This window comes from Rhamphochromis sp. 'chilingali' (assembly GCF_963969265.1).
Source record: "Rhamphochromis sp. 'chilingali' genome assembly, chromosome: 5".
Classification (NCBI taxonomy): domain Eukaryota; kingdom Metazoa; phylum Chordata; class Actinopteri; order Cichliformes; family Cichlidae; genus Rhamphochromis; species Rhamphochromis sp. 'chilingali'.
Window position 1 is genome coordinate 36,414,872 of NC_137932.1, and position 20,497 is coordinate 36,435,368.

General features: G+C 42.0%; 1 protein-coding gene across 2 annotated transcripts; it reads right to left on the bottom strand.

The window, feature by feature from the left end:
• Positions 1-589: 589 nt before the first annotated feature.
• On the bottom strand, positions 590-20,232 carry recql (RecQ helicase-like). Of its 2 annotated transcripts, XM_080882970.1 has the most exons (16): positions 20,125-20,232; positions 19,204-19,255; positions 13,666-13,893; positions 13,398-13,577; positions 13,187-13,293; positions 12,104-12,302; positions 11,820-11,986; positions 9,147-9,228; positions 8,352-8,500; positions 6,634-6,751; positions 6,396-6,534; positions 6,217-6,308; positions 5,907-6,123; positions 4,618-4,747; positions 2,897-3,036; positions 1,194-1,325 (listed from the first exon to the last, which is right to left on the bottom strand). In XM_080882970.1, the coding sequence occupies exons 2-15, from the start codon at positions 19,211-19,213 to the stop codon at positions 2,932-2,934; spliced, it is 1,923 nt and encodes a 640-aa protein (XP_080739096.1). In that variant the 5' UTR covers positions 19,214-19,255; positions 20,125-20,232; the 3' UTR covers positions 1,194-1,325; positions 2,897-2,931. The 2 variants fall into 2 exon arrangements, with proteins under 2 accessions (XP_080739095.1, XP_080739096.1); XM_080882969.1 differs by lacking the exon at positions 2,897-3,036 and having other exon boundaries at positions 590-1,325.
• Between the last annotated feature and the right edge of the window lie 265 nt (positions 20,233-20,497).

Genomic DNA, 20,497 nt, shown 5'->3' on the forward strand with positions numbered 1-20,497 from the left:
ATCGGAGAGAAATAAAAAATGTAATCCGATCAATTCAATATCACAAAAGCACCTCACAAAACTTGCAACATAGCAACCCAGCTCATAACCTTAGCATGTCGGAGGAGTATGCATCTCATGATAGAGCGTCTGTGGCGTGTGAGACCTGGTCTGGTTCAGCATTTGGAGCCTCGCTACGTGCTTCCAAACCGGCATTTAATCTACGAGAAAGTTATCCCAGAGAAGTAAAGCAAGTGTGTAAGCTCATCTCAGAATGTTTGAGTTGGCAATTTGTCTTAATTTTGTCTTTGTCTTAAACTTTTTGGCTTAAAGTGACAAACTCCAACGATCTCAAACATCCTACTCATCATCCTCGTCTACATTTTCATGATCATAATTTTTGCGCATATGATTGATTATTACCGAGTTATGTAATATCATAATTTCATGATATTCATGAAAATAGAAAATTAACTTTTATTACTTCCGTTACAATTTCCTGAGGCATAAATCATTTGACACGGGGGCCATAAAACATTGGTTTGACACGAAGTAGGTAATTTCTCTCTCTTCCATCTATATAATAATAAATATAAAAATATACAAGACATCCAAACAAAGTTCATTTTATTTTTATATTTAAACAGTAACAAAAGTCAGCAGCGGACCAGCTTTCTCCTGCCACTGATGCGTGTCCACAGGGTTCGAGCTGTCTGGGCAATGATCAGTCCACGGGGCAGGCGGAGGCTCTTCAAAGGCTCCCTGATACAGGCCAGCACTCCTGGATGTGTGGGCTGCCCCAAGTACTCGTGGGAAATGTAGTTTATTCTCCTCAGCTGTTCGCCATAATAATTCCTGAGGTCGCAGAGCTCCTCAGCTGCTGTGTCAGAGATGATGGAGGTCTGGGAAGGAGAGCTAGGCACAGTGATATAGGTGGATGGACAGGGAACATGCCCTGTGGCTGCTGCTGTGTGAGCACAAGCTTTCCTTCGCATTCTCTGAGGGGTGCTGGATTTGCAACTGGAACAAGGTTTATCTGAATGTGACGGTGTTTTCTGACAATCACTGATTCCTACATGATGTACTCTGTTCATTTCAACATCCGCCTCAATTATATGTTGAAATACGATAGGTTTATTCTTCTTTTCCTCTGCCTTCCCATATCTGTCCGGTCTCGCCATCTGCTTGTTTGTCTGGCTGACTGGCTTCAGGTCTTGTCTTCTCGATACGTTCCTCTTTTCTTTAAATATTATCTGTTTAGGTTGTGGGGGACAGCTGTCCTCCACAACAGTGGAGTCTAAGGTCATATTGACATCCTCTTCATTCACTTTAACAGCTGAGGTGTCCTGTAAACATGAAATTCAATGTTAGTGAAGTCTTCATTCTGGAATAAGCCACTGGATGTACACAAAGAGGTGAATGTGTCAAAATAGAGAAACTTAAAGTATCATGTTCATAAAGTGTATACAGCAACAGAATATTTAACCTACAAGTAACCAGGAATGTGTTAGTTTGATGAAATGTTAGCGAGAGCTTGGTGAAACATGCTTCTTAGTGTAAAATCTGAATATTTAAGATTTTACACTAAGCCCAACAGGCGTGGGCGAGAAAATATAATCAAGATAACCTTTATTATGCCCAAGGGGCAATTTGCTTTGTAGCCAGCTGCATAAATAACACATCCACCCAAAATTACATAACAGAATTTCAAAAATGAATAGTGGTAGGGACGAATGAGAATTTAAATCTGTTTGTTCTGCAACGAGGCAAGAAATACCTCCTCCCTGAAGGCAACAGCTGATACTCTTAAAAAAAACAAAAAAAAAACAGAGGGTGTCATAGCACCCTGAATCCGTTCTGACTTCAGGGTCGCCCTCCCTTTATGCATGAGGGCAAGATCATTTAGCTGCCACTTTGCTACACAATTTAAAAATGAGCTCCAGCCTTTTCTTATTTTTCAGGCTAAGAGACCCAAACCAGCAGATTAAAGAAAATGAAAACAGACTCAATAAAACAAGAACATTTTCATAAAAAATATTATCCACATTAAAACCACTTAGTTTCCGATACAAATACATACGCTGGTGAGTCTTTGCACATATGGTGTCTGTAATCACATCAAATTTAAACTTTTAATTAAGTATGGTGCCCAGATATTTATATTTCTCTATCCCCTCAATTTCTTGCCCATGAATACAAACAGGGTTAGATGACATTTTTTATTTAGAAAAAATCAACAACCATTTCCTTTATTTTAAACACATTAATGTCAAGAAAAGACTGTCCACACCATGCTTACAAAGTCATCTACAACTGGGCCACAGTCACAATCTGTATCGTGGAGCAGAGAGAGACGATAACGGAGTCGTCTGCAAACTTGATTATATGTCCGTCCTGGTAGAGGCTCTGACACTCATTTGTATAAAGAACCAAAGTGGAGAAAGGACACACGCTTGGGGGGAAACAGTGGAAGATAAAAGCACATCTGATAAAATATTGTTGACTCTCACTTTCTGAGGTCTATCTGTTAAAAAGTCAATAAGCCAAGAAATCAGTCCAGAATCAACATTAAATGTACGGATGAGATGTCTTGCTAAAATATGGGGCTGAAGACAAAAAGCAGGCAATAAAAGTTTGCTACACCATCCATGTGCTTCAAAACCATATAGAGCAAGGTGCACGCAGCATCCTCTACCCTACCTATTACCTGTTCTATAGGGGGTGAGGAGGTGTAATTTATCCTGAGTAGCATGCAAAAGCTCATGTTTTACAAGCTTCTCAAAAGTTTTCATCACCATGGAAGTCAAAGCAACAGGCTGAAAATCAGGATTTTAAAAATGCGGTAACAAGTAACAGTGTTCATAGCACCATGCATACACAAGCAACTGTGAACAGAGTAGGGAATGATGAACTGTACTTTGTAAACTTGTCCTCTGGGCAGGTGAGAGAGGGCTATGGGAGATGTGTCTTGATTTTCTTGGACACAGTGGCATCTCCACAGCTCTGAACTGATCTCTTTCCCTCTTTGGATTTGCCCTTGCCACTGGAGACTTTTACCTGCAGGTCATTAACAAAAGTGCTTTATCCGAATAGGTTCACACCGATGTGGAATGTATGAGTCGACACTAGAAGGGGAGGACATGCAACAATCCAGGACAGAATCTGATTCAGTGCCAAAACAGGAAACCGTGAGATCTCAGAACGGTACTGCTGTAAAGATCTAATTTACAACCCCATTTCCAAAAAAGTTAGAAAAGATCCTCTGCATTCAAGTATTAAGTATTTCAAGTCTGAGGAGTTGTAGCTTTCTATATCAGTGTGATTTGTCCACCATCATTGTTTATATAAACACAGATCCCTCCTCCCGTTAAACGGGAAAATCCACTTGTTAGCTTTAATGTTCGGGTGTGTAGAGCACTGTAAAGCAAAGAGGACTGTGCAGAGGAGAGCATATTTTAGTTGGCTAGTTCTGTGAGTGTAGCTGTTGAATTGAAGAGTACATTGACAAGTAGCTTTACTTAGTTTATTCATAAAAAAAATTAATTATCTTTTCTGAAGCAATTATATTTTTTTTGATAATTTTTTTTTTTTTGATAATGCTTGGAAACTCCAGGAAGAGAAGCAGCTGAACATTTTTACTGCAACCAATTTTTAGGACTATTTACATGTGGCATAAATAATACATGCAGAAGTTTATGTCCCGAACAGAAGTAATGAAAGTCATGCATTTTTCTGTGTACCCTGTACCCATACCATTGACCTGTTTAACCCTTTTATAACCCATTTATATTAAATAGCTTTATTTCCAATTCAATTCAGTTTTATTTATACAGCGCCAAATCACAACAACAGCACACTTTATATTGTAAGGTAGACCCTACAATAATACGGATGACCTGATATCGTCGTGTTGGTGTTGTTCCCACATCATCACAATAAATGTTGTTCCGGGTTCAACATTGCAAGTGACCAATCACATAGTTGTGACGTCATGCTTTTGCGACTACAACACGAGGATATCAAATCGTGCCAATAATACAGTACATACAGAGAAAAACCCAACAATCATATGACCCCCTATGAGCGAGCACTTTGGCGACAGTGGGAAGGAAAAACTCCCTTTTAACAGGAAGCAGGAAACAGGAAAACCTCCGGCAGAACCAGGCACAGGGAGGGGCGGGGCCATCTGCTGCGATAGGTTAGGGTGAGAGAAGTAAGACAGGGATCTAAAAGTGTTTATTTTGACTAGAGTGTCCTTATGACATTTTTATTCACTTAGAGCTTTTAAATAGAACATAAATGGTTTATTAGGCTCTTTTGGATTAGTTACTAATAAAAAAAATATTCCAAACAGTACAGTGCAGTCTGCTCACTCTGATCTGTTTGTGCTGGCACTCAGTCTGATTGTAGCTGTAATATCTTACAAATTGGAAATGTTTGTTCAAACCTGTTGCAAACAAAGACAGTGTGATGTACTAACTAAAGTGAGTGTTTTAAAATTCAGGCCTAACTACACCCAACTGTGACATGAAAACAGATGTGATTTGTAACTTACTTTGTAGTTAGGGTTAGGTGTTATACTAAAAAACTCTCCTAAATGATGGTAACAGAAGAATATGTTTTTTCCTTCAAACTTACCAAAGCAGTTCCGGCCCCTGCATCTCTCATCTTCACGCTCAGTGTGTGTGTCGGGTTCTTCAGCAGAGAAGCTTTGCGGCCCAGCTTCATGTAGAAGTAGGTGGTGTAAGGTGTGAAGCTGAAATCCTCTCTGAGGTCAACACATTGGGAAGAACTCTGTGTCAGACAGACTTAATGGTCACAGGATCAGAGCTTTTTCTTTAATCCCATGAACTAGAGACTTACACAGCCTGATGGTTTGCCACAGTCAGTCAGGTCAAGTTAAGGTGAGTTTAAAGCTTTATTCAAAGAAAGTAAAAGTGAAAAGCATGTCTGGCCTTTAACTTCAGCTACTCCTCTCTATAGACTAAATATGGTCCGATTTCCAACACAATGTATTTGCAGAGGCTATGTGATTTGAGGGAAACTTCTCAATGCATTTTTGTTCTTTACATTGTGACAGGTCTGATCCTAATTAGAAAAGCTAGAATGGATATTCTGAAAAGGGCCTGATGTTTTGAGTTCAATTTAATTTATTCTGCATTTCCTAGGCCCCACATCTGCAACAGTGCACCGGTTGCTAGCTCGAAGGCTAACCTAGTGTAGAGGAAGAAAATGGTATCCAAACTTGGTTAGCAGTTTGGAGGCACTTCATTGACACCAGTGGGTTTTCTTTGCATTTCTTTGCATGAAATCAACATCTTTTTCTGACGTGTCAGAAAAGAGAGATGTGTCACACAAAGATGTTCTCTTTTAGACCAAGAAGCACTCCAAGAGCACCAACCTCTGCCCAGGCAGCTCACTCTCTTCTCCTCAGTATTTACTTTTAGGGGTACATTATATTTGCATTTTGTTGTCTTTGTTCTTTTTAAATGTATTTTAAGAAGATTGCAGTGCAGTAACAATAATGCATTTGGGGGTTAACTTTAAAGAAGTGCACATGTGAAATGTAAAAGTGATGTCAGAGATCAAATGTGACATATTTGGATCTAACTGTAATGCGATATTTAGAATCCTTATATACCAGTATCATTTCCTGTGCCAATACAATCAGAGGAAGCCAAATTTTAATGGATCGTTAAGCCAAGCCTTCTCTAAACCCCATCCAAGGTTTTATCAGAATTCATTCAAAACTTTTCCAGCTATCATCTCTACAGACAGGCTGACACACAGACATGCACACACTGGTCAATTAATGAACAAAAACAGAACAATAAACAAAGTCATCTTGAAAAACTGTAGTGAATTGATACTTAATAAATAAAATTGAATTAAGCTAAATCCACAGAAAGAAACGAAGCATGAATCACCTGAGGTATCCCTGCAGGAGCAGGTGAACAATCACAACTTCAGCCTGTCGCCGAGACAGCGTGGTGGTCTGAATCATCTTCCTGTGCTTTGCAGGGCCTTTCCCCATCCATGCATCCACCAGTTTCAGTGGGGTCAGTTTCTCATCCATGGAGGCTGCAAGCTCCACAATCTGCACCACTTGCCTGGCATGTTGGGTAATGTCCACAGTGGGGTAATCTGGAGGGGGGTGTTAAAAGTGAGGTGATGGATTTAGGGCATATGATCGATATGGCTGACACATAAAGCAATACATTTCATCACCACCCACACCTTTTGCTTGACTGCAAGTGTCACACATCTGGTTGCATCCTTCATCATCCCACACTTCATCAAAGTGAACTGCCATGAGAGAGCGCCGACACCTTCACAAAGCAGATATTACATTTAAGAATATATATTACATTTAAGACCGTGCAAATTGGGCAGCCCGCACTGACATCCTGTGCTACCTGTTAACATTCTGGCAGTAATCTACCATCTGTAGCAATTTCTGCTGACCAACATTCTCCATCACCACCATGGTGCTGATCCTGAAGATATCAGCGAAGCCGAAATAGACAATGCAGTCAGCCGGAGAGTCATCTCGACCTGGAGACACAACGGAAACACTTAACATTGGAATAATAACCGTGAGTAATGCTAGAACGGTATTGCTTATGCTACCAATAGAAATTATAGGCCGTCTACCTGCCCGTCCACTCTCTTGGTAGTAGTTCTCAATGGACTTGCTGATGGTGTGGTGGATGACAAACCTGACGTCAGGCTTGTCAATGCCCATGCCAAATGCCACAGTGGCTACCACAACCTAAACACACAAAAACGAAAAAAACAACTCATGTGTTTTACAGATGCATTATTCAGTGAGCTGTTTACAAGCATGGAATGGAATTTTTTTTTCCAATCAGAGGTATTGCCCCTCTCTATGTATGGGGGAACTTCAGTGCTGATTTTGAACAAAATTGATATGATTTTTAGTTCGGATCACATTATTTATATAATATTTACAATCTTTTTTAATCAAGTCCAGATGGAAGGTTAAGTAGATAAATTAAAGTGAAATCAAAGGCCAATTGTGGAAAAATTGTTAAATTACGTTTGCTACCACCTCTGTACAGTAGGACAGCTTTGGACAATCCCAGAAGATTTGGAAGAGACCTGCAGATTTATTACTGCTCGTTCTCTGGCATGTCCCAGACCTTTAGAGGTACTGACATCCACTTATTGAGTGTAAATAAATATTTCTTATAAAGATTTTAGTCCTACTGTATTCAAAAGAGTAATGAGCTATCTTTTAATAATTTTCTAAGCAAGCCAGAGTTATGCCTCCCTCCTCTTTCATTAGCTCTAGAGTTTGTGACCTAAGCCTACATGTTATCTTGACCTGGATAAAGGCTGATATCAGGCTATTAAACTGTCCTACGTCGGCACTACACACACATATATATATATATATATATATATATATATATAGGGAAAAAAGACGTCCCCACCCCCCCACCCCTCCCCCCAGTGGCCCTAATCCTCTTCCGTACATTGGTTATTATGATGAACTCCTCTCAGTTTCAACGTGTTTCAAGCAGATCATCGCATGGATTACTTCCAGCTGTTTACCACCTACAATGATAGGATCTCCATTTAAAAGTGACTGCTAAGAGGGAACTGGCTCTGGACTTTGTAATCCCATTTTTCCAGGTTGTTTGTGGCTTTGGATGCGCTGCTGTAGATCACGGAGCTGGAGTCATAAAACACCCTGAGTTTTCCTGGATAGTGTCTGATGATGAACTCATTTTTCCTTGAGTGTCATTCTGATTGCATTATATGCTTTTCTTTTAAGTGCAATCTAAATCCCAAAGTGCTGTTTAAAGAACACTCCTTCCACTCTACTTGATCTCCATTTTTTCCATGCAAACCACCTCCTTAGTTCCATATTCCAGGAAATAAGCTATGCTCACATCCCCCTTGAGCTCCTTTGTAATTTATAGTTCATTTTCTGACTTTGCCATGTTGATTTCTCCCTTTAATCAGAATCAGAATACTTTATTAATCCCGAAGGAAATTCCTATTATCCCCTTTTATGCTATTTAAATCTACATTTTAAGCTATGACTTAATTATTTATTTTGGGGAGCACTGACTGTAGTTTAAGCTGCTGCCATCTACAACACTACAGAAGTCCAGAAATCCACTAAAACCCTTTTTAGAAGAATATTTTAAATCCAAAAATTAGTTTTAATAATATCTAAAAGCTATGTGCTGAACCATTTATTGCAATTAAATAAAAAAATATATTAAAAATTTTTTTGTGGAATCACTCCAGGCAATATTAACCATGAGCAGAAAATCTTGACCCAATTCTTATAGAAAATCTCAGCAGAAATGCAGCTGTGCATATGTTTCTTTACTGACCTGAATTTTGTTGGAGGTCCATTTGCGGTGAACCCGGGACTTGTCCTCAGAGTCCATGTTTGCATGGTAAGGATATGCCAAGATGTCTCTTTTCTGGAGTTCTGCTGACACCAACTCTGCATCCTTCTGAGAGAATACATACACAATTCCTGTGGCATGTATGAACAAAGCAGAAAATATTCATACATGATTATTACGTATAGAAATATTCACATTATAATTGTCTATTCTAGCATGACTAAAAATACTTTGCAGAATTGAGGATATTAACCTTTTTTAGCCATTTTCCACTAGTGCCCACTCAGCTCGGATTGGCTCAAATCAACTCAATTTTAAGGGTTTTCCATTAGGTGGTAATAAGTGGTAACCAGGTACTTTTTTAGTACCTATTCGGTAAGGCTTCCAAGCAATCTGAGACAATCAGAAAATGGAACAAACTGGATGACGCCAATTGGCCAGTCAGTGGTGTCACTGGGGTCATGAGAGTGACTCCTTCTCAAAAATCAAAACCACTATTTTTGAAACCCAGCACTGAGGGAAATGGCTACACAAAAACCAATACCATGGTCCGCAAGTTTAACAGTAAGCCGTAGGCTGAGCAGAAGGTATACCATCGCCTCAGCGTCCTTCACTGTTTGTGTAGTATACAAAACCACGTTGCTATAACAACCCATGCATGTACTCAATTTTAATGGAAAATCACCAAAACAGAAGAGAATCAAATTGAGTCGGCACTAGTGGAAAAATGGCATTAGTAATGTTTTATATATGCAGCAGTCTTGTTTGTCATAGTACCTGATTGGTCCTTGTATTTACTCTTGATCAGAGCAGCTATGTCATTTACTGATGCTTCACTGACAGAATCCTTTATACGAACCTGAGAAGGAAATGAAACACGTGTTAAGTGTGTATGAAGATGGGGAGCATAGTAAAAAGAAGTTTATGAACCCTAACTCTTAACTTCTAGAGCACAGGTGTCGAAATCCAGGCCTCGAGGGTCAGTTTCCTGCAGGTTTTAGATGTGTCCTTGATCCAACACAGCTGATCTGAATTAAATGGCTAAATTACCTCCTCAACATGTCTTGAAGTTCTCCAGAGGCCTGGTAATGAACTAATCATTTGATTGAGGTGTGTTGAAATAGGGCGATATCTAAAACCTGCAGGACACCGGCCCTCGAGGCCTGGAGTTCACCACCCCTTTTCTAGAGAATTCCTCTACAGCCTTTTCGAACTTTTTGTATTCATAGAGTATCTTCTGTCAGTAAGAGTTGTTAGATCAATGCATGATCCAAACCATGTCTTGTTGAGAATTTGTATAACTTAACTTCTATAAAGGGCACTTCTACAGTCCAAAGTTATAGTCAAGGGGCTGAAAATGGAGCCAAAAACTACAGGCACTTCAGGCTGGTTTTAAAAGCCAGCAAAATACCAATAGAGTCCCATGTTAAAAAATACTAGCTCTACATTTTGACTGAAATTGTGTTAAGCGTTGGAGTTATCTGACAGAGTTGGTCACATTAGTGTTAGCCCAATTTAGCAGACATAACTAATGTAACTATACTCAGCTCACACATTTGATGTGTGAGAAAGCAAGTTGTATAAAGCTCTTTGAATGCTCGGAGCAGAAATCCTTCCTTGCTGTTTGGCATTTTCTTTTATGTGCAGGTTCAAATACACATAATAAATAAATGTCTTTGTGATTATTACATCGTATCATGTCATCATCATGTTTATTTGACAAGGTTTTAACCGTTAAAATGAAGTCGATTTGATTTAGTTATTAAATCAAACCAAAAGTAACATCAATTTATTCAATACAGTGTTAATATCTGAAATGGGACCCGCAGTAAAAAAGGTTAAGAACCTCTGCTCTATTTAATGATTATACAGTGGAGGTGACAGTTATTAACTCTGAGAAAAGATAAAGAGCTGACTTCATAAGCACATTTATTTTTTATCTTTCTATCATTATTCAGAGAGTTTGCCTTCCACCTGATATATTAGGTAGATTCAAAGACAGATGATGTCAAGCACACCACACAGTAACTGTGTGATCCGACTGTCAATAAGCAGCACACTATTTTGTCCCAAATTCACAGGGAAGAAAGAGACTGACAGATTGGTTCAGAGACTTTCAACATCCAACCACATCTAAAATATTGTTTTTCTTATATTATCCTGCATTTTATTTTTTTATTTTACTGGCCTTTTAAAATCAGCAATGGTCCACAGACTAAAGCAGGGGTGTTGAACTCCAGTGCCAGAACTTCAAGACACGTTGAGGAGGTAATTTAGCCATTTAAATCAGCTGTGTTGGATCTAAAACCTGCAGGACACCGGCCCTCGAGGTCTGGAGTTCGACACCTTTGGACTAAAGTGTTTTTCAGTGGCTAATGTAATGTACATACTGACGTTATACCTTGGAATAACAATAGTGGTCTATTCAGCATATTTTCCCAACAGTTTAGCATATGTCCTGCTACCACCATAAATCAGTTTATGTTTGAGTATGAGGGATAATCATTTTGTGTTGGTTTCAAACTGGATATCGAGATTCATGTAAGTCTACTGTGACATCCCCGCCCGGTGATGCTGGTGTCTGTCCTGCCAAGCATGTGACAATGACATTGTATTGACTGTTGTTAATCAATTGTTTATTTTAAACTGATGCATTTTCATGTTTGCAATAACTATTCATTTGATATATCATAAACCTCTTGGCATGTCAGTCTGTATGAGATCAAATTGCTTTTTGGACATCTCATAAATCCTGTTCTGTACGGTGACAACAAAACTGGATTTTATTTCCAGAATATTTTTTATGTAGATTTTTAGGAAAAAATCATAAATAAACATTTCAGGGTAGAAATGTTTCATTATAGCATAAAGTGAATGACTCGGAAATACTATATTGGCTGTCACCCATTGGTTTGTCTTGACATGTCTTTGACAGCATAATAGACAGAAATGTCTTCAGTTTCCTTTGTCACCCATTTAAATAAAGTCAATGTAATTTCTAATAATTATTTTAATTTAAAAATAAAAACAAATCTGTTGTTTTTGGGGGGGTTTTTTTCCCCAGGTCATTTTTTTAAACTGTGTTATGGGCACTGATCACGAAGGGATGGGCAGGATGTATACTATTGATTGACAGCTGGTGTGTCACGTTTGCTACAAGTTAAATATGAGCATATTTGTTGAAGATGGCCACCACTCCTTCAATGGACTATACTGAAAGTTAAAGACGTATTAAGGTATAAAGGTGGGGGATTCTAATTTCAATCTAATATACAGAAATTAACAATTTCTTCACAGAGTTCGTAGCTGTTGCGGCTTAGCAAACTACCAGCCAATCAGACAACGGTATTGCCTGTTGCTAGGGTAAAAATGTACATTTCTAAACACATATTTTTATATTAAAACATTTGACTGGCTAAGTGGATTTTTGAGTGCAGTGACAGTGCTTACTTCATAGTAGAGATTAGTTCGATTGAAGGAAGCAGTGAGCGTGATTGCCTGTGGCACACACAGGATCTTCTCGCAGTCTTTCAGGACACTACTGGTTGCTGTGGCTGTGAGGCCAAGGAGGGGCACTTTGGGGAACTGCCTCTTCAGGATGCCTAGCATCTTATAATCTGAACGACAAGCACACAGGTGAACCAGTATGTAGCACATGATAGCGACGGGGGGGGGGGGGGGGGGGGGGGGGGGGGGGGTGCTTACTAAATATGATCTGAGGTCAGAATACTCACCTGGTCTGAAGTCATGACCCCATTGGCTGCAACAGTGCACCTCATCAACAGCAATACGATTCAGGAGGTTTGCTTTGTAGGCTTTCTCCAGACGAGACATTAGGAGCTTGCTCTTAGCAATTTTCTCTGGAGTCACGTACACCAGCTTGAAGGGGGCCTTTGGATCTGTCATTCCAGCCATGACCGTCTTAGCATGCTCCTGCGAATGATGGAAACAAAAAACAAGCTGCAGTTTAGTGCCAGAAACATAAAGCTCTGCAGTTGTTGTGGATCATTACAGATGATCCATCCATGTTGTTTAGATGCCCTAAAGCCATCTCAGTCTTCATTTCTTGTCCACAGCAGAAGTGTGTGTAATGTCACTAAACGATTCTTGGACACACTGGTGAACAGTGAGTGCAGTTCCCATGGTTATTTCATTGTTGCTTAAAGCAAAATGAAGACATGGATACAAAATTAAAAGCGGTTGTCAAGAAAGTCAGTTTACTCATCAGATATGAACAGCAGTCATGGAATATACAGAATGAATGATTTTGGATGATCTCTCACATTAGTTTTGTAAACCAGTGAAAACAAGATCACAGCTCCTTGAGGCAACTATTGTTGTGATTGTGGCTGTACAAATCAAATGTTACTGAATTGAATAGAAGATAGTACCTGTACGTGTAGTTTTATTTTCTCCCTAAAACTCTGTTTTGCTAGTCTGTGCATTCACACACACATTTGCAAGTTCACTTTCATGAGACATACTATTAAACTATCAACACATGTGTATGTGTGAATTTTTGACAGATGTGTACATCTGTCAAAAGCTATGGCTCAGGCTGTCACAAAAGAAGGCTACCTGGAGGGAGAGTGGGTATGACCTCTAGTTTTTTTCCACTCTATATCTTTGGAATCACAACACATAACACAGTTGGCAAGCAGATTTTTTTCCTTTCCAAAAATCTGCACCCTTTCAGTAAAACAAACACATAGTTACAACTTGTATCCAAAATGTGGATTACAAAAGGCAATTCTTTTCTTTCCGCACACACGCATAATCCTCAAATAATCTTTTTCTACATGGCAGGCAGTTCTTACTCTGCTACTGGATGCATTGAGCATGACTGCCGACACGTCAATAGTCTTCAGGTACATCAACTGGTCCTCCATCAGGGATACAAGTGGAGTGATGACCAGTGTAAAGCCTGATAAATGATAAAAGTAAAAGAAATAAGTCGTAAGAAGAAGAGCATAAAACTGGAAGGACAGATGTTTTGTTCCAAAACTCTGCATGTGTGTCTCACTGTACCATTAGAACAGATTGCAGGAAGCTGATAGCAGAGACTCTTCCCTCTTCCTGTGGGCATGACCAGGAACAGGTCCTTGCCTGACATGGTCAGGTTGATGGCTTTCAGCTGCAAAGGTCTGAAGTTAGAGAGATGGAATGTGGCCTTCAGGTGCTGCTCCACGTTGCTGGACCATGGAAAATCTATAAAGCATGATGTTACTGCATGTCAACACAGTGCACAGACGTGGCATATTTCTACAACTAGTTGTCTAGTCTGTCTGTCGAGTACCTGTGCCATCATATCGTTGCATTTCCTGCTTGCTCATCGCTGGCTTGGCTTCAGATGCCTTTGAGGCAGAAGAAGATAAAGGCTGTGCAGTGTCACAGGCCTCCTCCAGCTGCTGCAGCAGGGCATTCTTCCGAGAAGTGAGCTCAGCCTTTTTCTGCAGGATCTCTGCGAGCTGCAGTTCCACTGTGTCCAGCTCGGCCTCGATCGAGTCCAGCTCGACCTGCATATCTAAACAGCAACACCAGGAACATTGGTAGCAGGCTCCAAGCACTTATTTGTTGTGTCTTTGGACCCCAAACAGTTCAGCAATGCCCAGATAATAACTACTCTTGGGCAATCAATTCTGGTTTGTTCAAAATCACTCATCCATTCAGCTTGCGCATGTCCAGAAGTGGCCACCAACTAATTAAGTCTGTAATTTTTTTTTTATTTGCATGGTTTTCTTTTGCTATTCTTACTGCATAAAGTTTTTAACTAACATCAGCTCTTTTCATAAATATAAACCCATAAAACACCAGTTTGTTTGTACAATGCCCTTGTTGGAAGACAACCTCAAAAATGACAATTTCCTATATTTGCAGTGCTACTGGATTTCTTATATTGTTAATAGTAGAGTTTAAGACATGTCCTCGATTAACAACAACATATATTATTATTTTTGTGCACGTAAAGCAAAAGTTGATAAAACTCCCACTCAGCTTATTCATGGCCAAAAGTGGCCACCTCCTGTTTACATTCATAAAATACAATAAAATATATATATATATATATATATATATATATATATATATATATATATATATTTGAGTGAGAAAGGTGATATCTCCGTGAATCGCTACCTTATCGTGGTGGAGGGGTTTGTGTGTCCCAGGGATCCCAGGGGCTATGTTGTCTGGGGGCTTTTGCCCCCTGGTAGGGTCTCCCATGGCAAATTGGTCCTGGGTGAGGGACCAGACAAAGAGCGATTCAGAAGACCCTTATGAAGAGAACATCGAGGGAACAGTTTACCCTGCCCGGGATAGGGTTACCGGGGCTCCGCCCTGGAGCCAAGCCCGGGGAGGGTGCCCGAGGGCAAGCGTCTGGTGGCCGGGCCTTAGTCCATGGGGCACGGCCAGGCACAGCCCGAAGAGGAGACATGGGCCCATCCTCCCGCAGGCCCACCACCCGCAGGAGGCACCATAGGGGTCGGGTGCATTGTGTGCCGGGTGGCGGCCAGGAGCGGAGGCCCTGGCAGACTGATCCCCGGCTGCCAAGACTGGCAATAGGGACATGGAATGTCACCTTTCTGGTGGGGAAGGAGCCTGAGTTAGTGCGTGAGGTTGAGCGGTACCGGCTAGATATAGTCGGGCTCACCTCTACGCATGGCTTGGGCTCTGGAACCAGTCTCCAGGAGAGGGGCTGGACTCTGTCTCAGTCTGGAGTTGCCCCTGGTGAGAGGCGGTGGGCTGGGGTGGGTATTCTAATATCCCCTTGGCTTGCTGCCGGTACGTTGGGGTTTTTCCCGGTGGATGAGAGGGTTTGTTCCCTGCGCCTTAGGGTCGGGGAACGGGTCCTGACTGTCATCTGCGCTTATGCGCCGAGTGGCAGTTCAGAGTACCCAGCCTTCTTAGAGTCCCTGGGGGGGTGCTGGAGGGTGCTCCACCTGGAGACTCTGTTGTCCTCCTGGGAGACTTCAATGCTCACGTGGGTAACGACAGCGAGACCTGGAGGGGCGTGATTGGGTGGAACGGCCTCCCTGATCTGAACCCAAGCGGTGTTTTGTTATTGGACTTCTGTGCAAATCACAGTTTGGCCATAACAAACACCTTGTTCGAACATAAGAGTGTCCATAAGTGCACGTGACACCAGGACGCTCTAGGCTGTAGGTAAATGATCGATTTTGTAATCGTATCACCAGACCTGCGACCATATGTTCTGGACACTCGGGTAAAGAGAGGGGCTGAGCTGTCAACTGATCACCACCTGGTGGTGAGTTGGATCAGGTGGCGGGGGAGGACGCTGGACAGACCTGGTGCACCTAAACGCGTAGTGAGGGTGTGCTGGGAATGTCTAGCAGAGGCCCCAGTCCGCAAGATCTTCAACGCACACCTCCGGCAGAGCTTCAACAGCATTCCGAGGGAGACTGGAGACATTGAGTCCGAATGGACCATGTTCAGCGTCTCCTATGCCGAAGCTGCTTCATTGAGCTGCGGCCGCAAGGTGGTTGGTGCCTGCCGTGGTGGTAATCCCCGAACCAAATGGTGGATACCAGAGATGAAGGGAGCCACCAGGCTGAAGAAGGAGTCCTATTGGGCTTGGTTAGCCTGTGGGACTCCGGAGGCAGCCGACAGGTATCGACAGGCCAAGTGGAATGCGGCTCGGGCAGTGGCTGAAGCAAAAACTCGGGTGTGGGAGGAGTTCGGAGAGACCATGGAAAAAGACTTTCGGACTGCCTCGAAGAGATTCTGGCAAACCGTCAGGAATCTCAGGAGGGGAAAGCGGTGCTCTACCCGCACTGTGTATAGTGCTGGCGGAGCGCTGCTGACATCGACTGAGAAAATTGTCAGGCGGTGGAAGGAATACTTCTCCTTAATCCCACTGACACGTCTTCCGAGGAGGAAGCAGAGTCTGGGGATGAGGGGAATGACCCGCCAATTTCCGGGGGCGAGGTCACTGAGGCAGTTAAACAACTCCTTGGTGGCAGAGCCCCTGGTGTTGATGAGGTCCGAGTACCTGAAGGCTCTGGATGTTGTAGGGCTGTACTGGTTGACACGCCTCTACAATGTTGCGTGGAGATCAGGGGCAGTACCCCTGGACTGGCAGACCGGGGTGGTGGTCCCCATCTTTAAGAAGGGAGACCGGAGGGTGTGTTCCAACTACAGGGGATCACACTCCTCAGCCTCCCTGGGAAAGTCTATGCCAGGGTGCTGGAAAGGAGAGTTCGTCCGCTAGTCGAACCTCGGATACAGGAGGAACAATGCGGTTTTTGCCCTGGTCGCAGAACACTGGACCAGCTCTTTATCCTCTCAGGGATACTTGAGGGTGCATGGGAGTTTGCCCAACCAGTCTACATGTGTTTTGTGGACTTGGAGAAGGCATTCGACCGTGTCCCTCGGGGTGTCCTGTGGGAGGTGTTGCGGGAGTATGGGGTGTCTGGCCCATTGCTACGGGCCATTCGATCCCTATACAACCGTTGCAAGAGCTTGGTTCGCATTGCCGGCAATAAGTCGGACTCGTTCCCGGTGGGTGATGGGCTCCGCCAGGGCTGCCCTTTGTCTCCGGTTCTGTTCATAATTTTTATGGACAGGATTTCTAGGTGCAGCCAAGTGGCAGAGGGCTTTCAATTTGGTGGCCTCAGAATCTCATCTCTGATTTTTGCGGATGATGTGGTTCTGTTGGCTTCATCGGGTGGGGGCCTCCAGCTCGCACTGGAACGGTTCGCAGCCGAGTGTGAAGCAGCGGGAATGAGGATCAGCACCTCCAAATCTGAGGCCATGGTTCTCAGCCGGAAAAGGGTGGAGTGCCCACTCCGGGTCGGGGATGAGTTCCTGCCCCAAGTGGAGGAGTTCAAGTATCTCGGGGTCTTGTTCGCGAGTGATGGGAGAAGGGAGCCGGAGATCGACAGACGGATTGGGGCTGCAGCTGCAGTAATGCGGACGCTGCACCGGTCCGTCGTGGTGAAGAGGGAGCTGAGTGTAAAAGCGAAGCTCTCAATTTACCAGTCGATCTACGTCCCTACCCTCACCTATGGCCACGAGCTGTGGGTACTGACCGAAAGAACGAGATCGCAGATACAAGCGGCAGAAATGAGCTTCCTCCGAAGGGTGGCTGGCCTCTCCCTTAGAGATAGGGTGAGAGGTTCGGCCATCCGGGAGGGGCTCAGAGTAGAGCCGCTGCTGCTCCACATCGAAAGGAGCCAGCTGAGGTGGTTCGGGCATCTGACAAGGATGCCTCCTGAGTGAGGTGTTCCGGGCATGTCCCATCGGGAGGAGGCCCCGGGGCAGACCCAGGACACGCTGGAGAGATTATATCTCTCAGCTGGCCTGGGAACGCCTTGGTGTTCCCCCGGATAAGCTGGAGGAGGTGGCTGGGGAGAGGGAGGTCTGGGCCTCTCTGCTTAGGCTGCTGCCCCCGCGACCCGGCCTCGGATAAAGCGGATGAAGATGGATGGATGGATGGATGAAACTTTGTCTGACTTGAGTTTTTAAATTAGCACCAGTCCTAGTCATAAAATTCAGAATTTTGACCCTTTCAAAACCAGTTACATCACATCATTCTGATGATTTACAAAGAGATAAAAGGATAAAATAATTATTTTTTACCAAATAATACAAGCAATCTGATTTATTTTCTAACCATGATTGCAGTTAAATGTATATCAATAATTAACCTTTTACGATTATATATGAGTCATTACTTTTTTGAAAAGAAAAAAAAAACAAAAAACTCCCACTCAGCTTGTTAGTGGACAAATGTGGCCACCACCTGTTTACGTTCACAAAATGTTATAAAATTAATACATATTAAAACAGTTTCCACTCGATTTCTCAAATTGGCATCATTCCTTGTCATTAAAACCAAAAAAAAAAAAATTTACCCTCTAAATGCTAGTTAGGTTGTCTATTACCAGTAACTTTTTTTTTTTAGAAAAAAAAAAGAAAAGAAAAAAAGAGGATAACGTTCTCATTTTGTCACCATATAATTGTTTTCAGTCAGCGTTAAAGGTCAGTACCAGTAACAATGATTTATTTTTACTTTTTTGCATTTACTTTCAGTCTTCTTCAGTCACCTTTCTCACTCACTATGTGTTAAAAGACCTCTCTGCACTGAATCATACTTGTTATTAATCTCTGGCTCTCTTCCACAGCATGTCTTTTATCCTGCCTTCCTTCTCTCACCCCAACTGGTCGCGGCAGATGGCCGCCTCCCCCCAACCCTGGTTCTACCAGGGTCTGATTTTATCTTTAGCGGTGCACTTTTTGGTCCTACCTGCTTTAATTCATTCACCCTTTAGCTGACCCAAGGAGATCGGAAGAGAGCCTTTGTTAAAACACAGTCATCTAAATTAAAAATAAAAGGCATAAAGGATTCAACCAAAATAGAATCTAAATAAAGAAACATCTTTATGACAGTGTGACTGACAGTGACGTCTTGAAAACCAAAGGAGCACTTTCATTACTGTGTTGGCTATATCTGCGATACGTTATGTACCGTCAGCTCCTTTCATAGAGACAGAAATGTGCAGCATGTTCTCTCAGTGGACTGGTGTTGTTAGAGTGGGCAGAGTAGACAGCCAGGTCTCACACCTACACAGTAACAAGAGCCCTGAGAATCACACCCCCGCAGTTAATGATCTTATTCCTTCACCTCCCTCTGGAGTTGTGGCAGTGTTATCGTCTCCAGTCGCCATGCTAACAACATTGTCTCCAATACAAAAGCTATCACAGCTATTTTATCACATGTATGCATATCAGTACTGTTCATTGTTCACTGCTCCACAAAAAACTCAGCAAACAATTAATTGGAAAAATATTAAAAAGTATAAACAGAAATACTTACCTGTATTCATATTTCACAGTCTGATGTGCTCAGGAGGAAATCAGCTTTCAGGCTGTCACAGACATAAACCATATAAAAAATAAACTTTAAAAAACAGTCAACTTCATGATTTTGTATGATAATATGTATGACCGGAAACAACGGTACAAAGTCGACAGAAAAGGTCGTCTTTCTACATCTATAAGTTTCATTTTTATTTGCCAGTGAGATATCTGAATGTAAAGCGGACTGCATTTTTATCAGTGGTGTTCAGACCATTTTGTTTCTATTTATTTCTGTGAATGAGTACTTGGAGTAATTTCTTTTTTAAAATTTATTACTCGTGTTAAAATTCGGGGAAACGTTCATGTTGTAATTTCTTAAGCAGACGATTTACTTCTAAATTTAATTTAAAAATTCAGAATCAGAACTACAGCTAAAGTTACTCCATATTACTGAGACTTAGCCAGCCACGTGAAATTCATTACGCTGTCCAGGCTTAATAGGCATAGACTAATATTAATCCCACAAACCTGTTACAGCAGCACAAAGGTCTGGACGTAAAATTAAATTAAATTACATTACATTAAATAGGTAAAAAATAATAAATGAGAAAAATAGTGAAAACGCCAAAAGACTCATGGTTACTACATGCAGTAAAAGACACTATGTCACAGATTTTTTTTATATGCACATAAAGTGCATATAATGAATATTAATAAAGGTAACATGCTAGACTCTAAAGCGGTGCACCTGTTTGATCGCATTGTAGCTAGCTGCTAGTTTGTTATGGTAATGAGCATCAGGAGCCTGGAGAGTGCTGTTCAGTAACTCAGTCTCCTCTAGCTCAAAGGAACCACCGTCATTCATTCACTTTCACTTTCTTGGTGAATTTAGCCTCTGCGACAAAACTTCGAAACGCACAAATTTCAATCGACTAACCATTGAAAAAACACTGTATCCACGACCACGTCTTCCCGTTGGAGCAGCTACTCAGTTGCTACAACAGACAGACTGACAAAAAGAAACTCGGAAGCATATGCATCAGAGAAGACTCGGGACATTTTTGCCCCGAGCTTAATCCACTAGGCTGTCTGCAAATACCTTCTCCTGCTGGACGATTTACACCCTTTATCAACTATAACCAATTTTAATATATTACACATTTTAAATACATGAAGTCGGCGTTTAATAGGTAAACTGGAAAGTCTGGGTGAAAACAAAGCAATCAGGCAGTTACACATTTCTACATTGTTTGCCTGACAGACCAAACGCAGGCGTTAAAACAAGCGCGCACAATGTGGTACATTCAAGA